The sequence below is a fragment of the Sinocyclocheilus anshuiensis genome, unplaced genomic scaffold, assembly GCF_001515605.1.
Source record: "Sinocyclocheilus anshuiensis isolate Anshui unplaced genomic scaffold, SAMN03320099.WGS_v1.1 scaffold1569, whole genome shotgun sequence".
Classification (NCBI taxonomy): Eukaryota; Metazoa; Chordata; class Actinopteri; order Cypriniformes; family Cyprinidae; genus Sinocyclocheilus; species Sinocyclocheilus anshuiensis.
Window position 1 is genome coordinate 236,018 of NW_015540100.1, and position 8,917 is coordinate 244,934.

The 8,917-nt window shown below is 35.5% G+C and overlaps 1 protein-coding gene across 1 annotated transcript in view; it reads right to left on the reverse strand.

Moving 5' to 3' along the window:
- Positions 1–4,478: 4,478 nt before the first annotated feature.
- Positions 4,479–8,917, reverse strand: part of LOC107687221 (muscarinic acetylcholine receptor M5-like) — an 8,875-nt gene continuing 4,436 nt past the window's right edge. Inside the window, exon 2 of the mRNA XM_016484459.1 lies at positions 4,479–5,814. Within this exon, the coding sequence (XP_016339945.1) occupies positions 4,491–5,795 (1,305 nt within the window). The 5' untranslated portion in view covers positions 5,796–5,814 and the 3' untranslated portion in view covers positions 4,479–4,490. The remainder of the gene's footprint in view (positions 5,815–8,917) is intronic.

The following is an 8,917-nucleotide window of genomic DNA, read 5'->3' on the forward strand; positions in this document are numbered from 1 at the left end:
ATTTGTGTTTGAGGGAATAAAAGGAATAAAAGAATCAGAGTCAATTAATAGAGTCTTGAATCAATGGACTCAATTAATAGAGTCATGAATCAGTAGAGTCCATCAATAGAGTCATGAATCTGTAGAGTCAATCAATAGAATCATGAATCAGTAGAGTCACTAAATAGAGTCATGAGTCAGTAGATTCATGGATCAGTAGAGTCAATTAATAGAGTCATGAATCAATAGAATCAATTAATAGAGTCATGAATCAATGGAGTCAATTAACAGTCATGAATCAGTAGAGTCAATCAATAGAGTCATGAATCAGTGGACTCAATTAATAGAGTCATGAATCATTGGAGTCAATTAATAGAGTCATGAATCAATGGAGTCAGTTAATAGAGTCATGCATCAATGGATTTATGAATCAGTGGAGTCAGTTAATTGTCATGAATCATTGGGGTCAATTAACAGAGTCATGAATCAGTACAGTCAATCAATAGAGTCATTAATCAGTGGAGTCAATCAACAGAGTCATGAATCTGTAGAGTCAATCAATAGAGTCATGAATCAGTAGAGTCAATCAATAGAGTCATGAATCAGTAGAGTCAATCAAAAGAGTCATGAATCAGTAGAGTCAATCAATAGAGTCATGAATCTGTTGATTCATGGATCAGTAGAGTCAATTAATAGAGTCATGAATCAGTAAAGTCACTCAATAGAGTCATCAATCAGTAGATTCATGGATCAGTAGAGTCAATTAATAGAGTCATGAGTCGTGCGTCAGCGCCAACCTGAACCGCAGGAATGTCATCAACTGGCAGAAGGACTGCAACAAAGAGCACCTGTGCAAATATGCCTGGATGATGGTGAAACCCTCAGAGCAACTCAAAGTGATTCACTCCGGAGACTGTGCGTGAGACAAACTCTGATCCACTCCGAAAAAAAAACAGTCCAGTTATCCTGAATTAACTCTGCTTCACCCTGTGACAGGAGATTTGTGTTTGAGGGAATAAAAGGAATGAAAGAATCGGAGTCAATTAATAGAGTCATGAATCAGTGGAGTAAATTAATAGAATCATGAATCAGTAGAGTAAATTAATAGAGTCATGAATCTGTAGAGTCAATCAATAGAGTCATGAATCAGTAGAGTCACTCAAAAGAGTCATGAATCTGTAGAGTCACTCAAAAGAGTCATGAATCAGAGTCACTCAATAGAGTCATGAATCAATAGAGTCACTCAATAGAGTAATGAATCAGTAGAGTCATTCAATAGAGTCATGAATCAGTAGAGTCACTCAATAGAGTCATGAATCAGTAGAGTCACTCAGTAGATTCATGGATCAGTAGAGTCAATTAATAGCTGAACCGCAGGAACGTCATCTACTGGCAGAAGGACTGCAACAAAGAGCGTCTGTGAAAATACGCCTGGATGATGGTGAAACCCTCAGAGCAGCTCAAAATGATTCGCTCCTGAGACTGCGAGAGACGAACTCTGATCCACTCCACCAGATGCTTCATGACTGGGAAAAACAGTCCAATTATCCTGAATTAACCCTGCTTCACTCTGCTTCAGGAGATTTGTATTTGTGGGAATAAAAGGTTAATTTACACTGCAAAACATTGTTTTTTCACAGTATTTTTTGTCTTGTTTCCCAGTACAAACATTCTTAAATCATGCACATTTACTGTATAGATACACAATGACAGAAGATAAGAAGAGAAACTGATCAAAATGAAGTGAGATTATGATTAAAACAAGACCTGCCAGTGGGGTCAGAAAAATCTGGGAAAACTATGTATTTTTTCTGATTCTGATATTTTTTTAATGTTACCGTGTTTTCACTGCATTTACCCCTTTTTATTAATTAAAAAAAAAAGGGAAATTCTTTGAATCCGCACCAAAAAAAAAAAAAAAACTATGATGCAAAATAAATATTTGTCAATATTTATGAGAAATTTTATTTGAATGCATCATTGTATGAAATTTATAAGAACATATAATCTGTAAATTATCAGTATTAACACCATTGGAATTAATGGAATTTAATTAAATTAATTTGAATTTATAACTTATGATTACTCAAATTCTTGAAACTTACATATTTATTTCTAACAAAACACCAAAACAACATCAATATTACTCTGAAAAGTTTTAAAATAAAATAAATTAATTTTACGGTTTAAAGGTTCATTAATAGACGTGCATATTCATGTTCATCGACAAAATTCAGTCCAAAAGTGTGTGAGATATGACGAAAAGACCAAATATATTTTAAAGAAGTTTTTTGACAGCAATTTAACAGTTTTACAGAAAGTATTTTTGACACAAATGGTGCTCCATACATATTCAGATCAAAGTGACCCGAACATTAAATTTTTTTTTTTAAATGGTTGTATCCCTTAAAATTTAATAATACTAAATCTGGGGGGGGGGGAAGTATTTTGAGGGTCTTGGAACATTTGGAAAAGTTTTGTTCCGTTATTAAAAACTATATATTTTTTTTAGAATTTTTAATGCATCCCTTCTGGGTCAAAACAGAGCCAGATGTGTTATGAGGATTAAGAATAAACTTTTCATTTTGATACATTTTTCAGAAAACAAGCTTCACAAGTTAATATATGTTGCTGTAAGAATGTTTTGATGTTTGTACTGGAAAACAAAGCAGAAATACTGAGTATGAAAATATTTTATTTTACAGTGTAGTGATAAATTATTATTACATATAAAACACATTAGAATCAATTATCTGGATCAAATATTTTATTTTATTCAATAAACAATTAATGACAGAATTATTTGTTGCGAAGAGTCCGAGGGGTCTCGTGAAACTGATATAAAGTCACACACGATCACGGCTTACAGGGAACGAAAGAGCAATAAAGCTGGCGAAATAGAAAGTTCTGTCATCTTTGATCACCTTGTTTACAGCACATCGAAACAAATCTGAGCACCTATAGATAAAAATCACACATCATCATTAAAACTGTTTGTTTGACATCATCAACACGTCGTTTCTGAGTTTCCTTCCATCAGTAAAGCTCCTCTCTGTTCTTATAATGTCACAATAAGGCATCTGAAGTGGTACAATCGACATCAAGCCTTTGAAATACAGCACTAGCCCTTTAACACGGACAAACATGAGTAAAATCATCTCTGATGGGTGTTTGTTCTGCACTCATGAAACATGTTCCTTCATCATATTCTTATGATATTGACATGTGGGTGTTTATTTCCATAAAGGACTGATGAAGTAAAAACATCACAGAATCCAATGATGAACTTACAGCGACTCAAACTAACATATTATTAGTTATGGCAGAGTTAAAGGAATAATTTACACAAAAAATACTTGTGAAAATATTAGAGGAATATTAGAGCTGTCAAATAATCAGACAAATGACAAAATGACTCGTTCTACATCATCTGACAGACTTTTGCTGACCAATAAACGGGCGATCTGGCTGCTGTCATACATTGCTGTAATAATACAAAGCTGGTTGAAAATCAGCAAATTCATCCGTTAACTGAATTATTCACTCCTCAAATATAGCAAAGATTTGATTTTTAAAGGAGCCATTTTCATGGTACTTTTGAGACATGTTTATGGAGCTCTTTGTCATTTTTGGACAGTTTTCATTGTTGGAGTAATTAAGATTTTTAATGTTTCTGAAAGAAGTCTCTTCTGCTCACCAAGGCTGCATTTATTCGATCAAAATTCAGTAAAAATATGAAATATTATTATGATTTAAACAGCTGTTTTCTATGTGAATATCTGTTAAGCTGTAATTTATTTCTGTGATCAAAGCTGTATTTTCAGCATCATTACTCCAGTCTTCAGTGTCACATGATCTTCAGAAATCATTCTAATATGCTGATTTGCTGCTCAAGAAACATCTCTGATTATTATCAATGTTGAAAACATTAATATTTCTGTGGAAACTGTGATACATTTAATTTTTCTGGATTCACAGATGAACAGAAAGCTCAAAAGAACAGCATTTATTTGAAATAGAAATCTTTTCTAACTTTTCTAAAAGTGTCTTTATTGTCACTTTTAATCAGTTTAATGCGTCCTTGATGAATAAAAGTATTAATTAATTAATCTGAATGGTAATGCATGACAGTTTCCACAAAAATATTGTGCAGCACAACATTGATAATAATCAGAAATGTTTCTTGAGCAGCAAATCAGTATATTAGAATGATTTCTGAAGATCACGTGACACTGAAGACTGGAGTAATGATGCTGAAAATACAGCTGCGCATCACAGAAATAAATTACAGTTTAAAATACAGCTGCGCATCACAGAAATAAATTACAGTTTAACACATATTCACATAGAAAACAGCTGTTTTACATTGTAATAATATTTCACAATTTTTCCAGATTTTTGATCAAATAAATGCAGCCTCGGTGAGCAGAAGAGACTTCTTTCAGTAACAGTAAAAGCTGAAGGGTAGTGCATCCCTTCGAGGAAGTGCCTCTGTGCAGTGAAGTAGAGTCTCAGGAGAGTCTGTTTCCGGCCGCAGGCTTCGGTCCGCACCAGAACAGCTTCTCCTCGGGCCGCTTCTTCCTCCAGCGGCACAGCAGCAGCATGCGGAAGGTCTTCTGGAAGGTCTTGTTGCAGAGAGCGTAGCACATGGGGTTGACGGTGCTGTTGACGTAACACAGCCAGTATCCCAGATGCCAGAGCGAGAGCGGGACGCAGTCGGAGCAGAAGGTGGAGACCAGCACCATGATGTTGTACGGCGTCCAGGTGAGGATGAAGGCCAGCAGGATTGCGCTGAGAGTCTGCGCCGCCTTCTTCTCCTTGATCAGAACCATCCTCTTCCTCTTAGTGATCTGACTCTTCAGCGTGCCGTCGACGGGTTTGGAGGAAGACGGTGCGTTCACAGACTCGGCCGACGAGAACGAAGAGGGCTTTTCCTCTCCATTAGCGCTCTTCGTAGAACGAACGTCTTTGAATTTATAAGAAACGCACTTTTTGTTTCTCGTCTCTTTGAAGACACAGGGAGAAGCCGAGCGCTCTTCGTCTTCGGATGAAGCGTAGCTAAAGTTGGTCAGCTGCTCGTCTTTTGAAGTGAAACACAAACTAATCTTTTGATTCGGTGCGTCTGAATTGTTCAAAGAGTTGACTCCTTGAAGCTCGGCTAGATCTTTGGTGCGTCGCTCGGTTTCCTTATAGATCCGACAGTAGAGGATGGTCATGACGGATACAGGAATATAAAAGGCGGCTATCGCCGTGCCAAAAGTGATCACGGGTTCAGAGAAGAACTGAATCTGACACTGTCCTTCAGGAACCGTTCGCTTTCCGATGAAATACTGCCAGCAGATGATCGGCGGAGCCCAGAGGACGAAAGACACGAGCCAAGCCAATCCAATCATGACTCCCGCTCGCTTCGGCGTTCGTTTGGCACGATACGTCAGTGGCCTGGTGATGGAGAAGTAGCGGTCGAAACTAATGACCAGCAGGTTCATCACAGATGCGTTACTGGCCACATAATCCAGAGCCAGCCACAGATCGCAGGCCACACTTCCCAGAGCCCAGCGGCCCATGAGGATGTACGATGTGTAGAGGTTCATAGAGAAGACGCCGATGATGAGGTCAGCGCAGGCCAGGCTCAGCAGGTAGTAGTTGTTGACCGTCTTCAGCTGGCTGTTCACTTTGAAGGACAGCATCACCAGAACGTTGCCCACGATGGTGATGAGGCTGACCACGGCGGAGACGGTTGCTATGGAGACCGCCTCCCACAGGCTGTGCGCGCCGGAGACGTTTGCGCTGACGGTGACGTTCTTCTCTCCGTCCATCGCGATTCACTCGCATCTCCTGCAGAAACACACAGATCAGAACCACGACTGAACGTGAGAGTCTGGATGTCTAAGACAGGGTTATTATCGGTAACTAAAACTATTAAAACATTTACCTCCAGTTTCACAGACAAGGCTTAGGCCTAGTCCCAGACTAAAATGTAAGTCTGAGCTGTGTCAACTGAAAGAAACTTGCACTGACTGATCTTAAAATATATCAGGGCCTTTGTTCTGGCTCAAGATGCACACCAGTAATGTGCTTTCTAAGGCACGTTTATGAAAAATTACTTGAATTGAACTATGGCCTAATCCTGGCTTAGTCTAAGCCCTGTCTGTGAAACCAGGCCTTAGGCTAATTAAAAAGAAGCTGAAATATATTAGATGAAAAACTTAAACTTATTTCTGTTAGTAAGGCAACATTAATAATTTTTGTTTGTTTTAAGTGCCTAAAATGGCTTAACAGAAAATAAATAAAAACTAAAAACTGAATGAATACGTAAATTAATAAATAAAATAAACCTAAATAGTCTGGATCTAAAAGTACGGAAAACTTTTTCTTAACTGAAATAAAGCAGAAATAACATAAAATATACATATTACACTGAACAAAATTATAAACGCAACACTTGTTTTTGCCCCCATTTTTCATGAGCTGAACTCAAAGATCTAAGACTTTTTCTATGAATGTAAACTTATTTCTGTTAGTAAGGCAACATTAATAATTTTCATTTTTTTTAAGTGCTTGAAATGTCTAACTGAAAATAAATAAAAAATAAAATGGAATGGAATGAATCAAATAAATTAATAAATAAAATAAACCTAAATAATCTGGATCTAAAACTATGAAAAACTATTTTTTTGTTAATTGAAATAAAGATGAAATAACATAAAATATAAATATTAGATGAAAAACGTAAACTTATTTTAGTTAGTAAGGCAACACTAATAATTTTCATTTAAGTACTTAAGATGTCTGAAAATAACTGAAAATAAATAAAAACAAAAACTGAATGAATGAATGAATGAATTAAAAAATTAATACTCTAATAATACTTTAATCCATGGTTATTACTGTTAACTTAAAATACGAATTAAAAACATCTTTGTTAATTGAAAAAAAAAATTGAATTGAAAGATAAATGTTACATGAAAAACTAAATAAATACATGAAATGAAATAAATGAAAATTAGAAATGCTGCCTCAGCAACAAATTTAAATAAATTTAAGTTGAAGCACAAAAATGCCTGACTGGAAATAAACTAAACCTGAAATAAGAATAAGAAACAAACCTAAATAGTTTATAAATAGGATGATTATTCCAGGGTTATTTATGTTAACTAAAACTAAAACTATTGTTGATAGAAATAAAGCTGATATAAAATAAAATATAAATATTAGATGGCAAATTAAATTAAGTGAATATGAGAAATGTTGCCTTATAACTAACTGAAATAAGTTTAAGTACTAAAATGTTTAAATAGAAACAAATGAAAATGGAACTAAAATACTGAAATAAAAATAAAATAAACCTAACTAGTCATATTTAAAAGAAACTAAACAAAAACAAATAAAAATGTTACAAGAATTAAACAAAATGACTAATAATTAAATTAAATTAAAACTGAAAAAACGAACTAAAATCAAAATCTAAATATTAATAAAACCTGTAATACTATATACTAAAATAACACTGGTTTAATCTTAGAAGCTATCATTTTTAGAAACAAAATCTAAAGAGACTGTTAAAGTGTCTGTCAGAAACCTTAATGCACACTTAAACATCTCTTAACTGCTAGAGTTTTTAAAAAGAAATTAGTGAGATTTGCCTGTGAAGGTTCATTCAGAATATCACCGCCATCATCATAATCATCTAAAAATAAATTAGATCTCTAATTTTTTTAATAACAAGAGCTAATGTAAGAACTATTAGACTTATAGTCTTCTCATTTGAAGTCATTATATCATCCCATTCTAAATAAAGTCTGGAAATACAGTAAATGCATGGTTGATTGTTCAGTGATCATCAGTGCGACTCTGGAGGGCAGAACTGAGATTCCCTTTCAGTCGGTCACTCTCGACGTCACGTCGCATGACCGACGAATTGGGATCTCGCTTAGAGAGACCAATCTACTTTGAGTGTAAACTAAACGAGCCAATGCACATTGGCATGCGATTATTGCATCCAGCTGCCGCTGATCAAAGTGTGAGTATAAGTAGGCAGCAGATGCAGCGCATATTCAGCTTTTCGCTTCGGAGCCGAGCGATCACATCATTCTGCTCCTGACTACTCTACTGAGAGAAGAAGACTGAACGAGTTCAGCGCGCTCTTGGAGAGCTCTTTGTGTTGGCGGTACGGCGCTTCAGCGGTGGTGGTTTCCCGTGTCGAGTGGGTTGCCGTTCCCTCCTTCAGGGAACGAGGGTTACCATACGTATCTGAGACGTTTCATTCAATATTTCATCTGCATCTGTGAGATTCACGACACACAGTCAGCAGAGTCACTCCAGTAACCCGTTCACTGCTATAAATCATCGGCAGATATTAGTCCAGTTCACACTCACACCAGCCTCTAAAGGAGAATCGGTCACTAATAAACATATACTGTGATATCTGGAAATATTGGGCATTTATTTGATGCTTGCAAAATAAAAATAAAAAAGTATTTTGTCAGAATGCACAGATGATTTTGACTGACTGTCAAAGCTGGACATTCAGTCAGATGGTGTAATTATTAAATTACGTGCATTAATTCTGCAAGAGAGCGTCACTATTGTTATTGACTCTAGCACTCTCTATTCTAATTCTATTCTTTAAAATTTTTTTTTTTTTTTAGATATTTTCCATTTACTTTTAAATGCCCAACTCAATCCAAGCAGCCTTAGCCATCTTCAAGAATCGGCTAAAAACACATCTCTTCTATCTTCATTTGACTCTTTAACTCTAGCACTCTCTATTCTAATTCTATTCTTTAAAAAAAAAAGTGCCACTTTTAGACTTGCACTCTTTGTACTAACTGCTTGTTTTCTTAAAAAAAAAAATCTAGCTTCTATATTCTTTTTGTATTCTATCTATTTGTTTTCTTTTTATTTATTATACAATTAACAAAAAGCAAAAAAAGGCCTC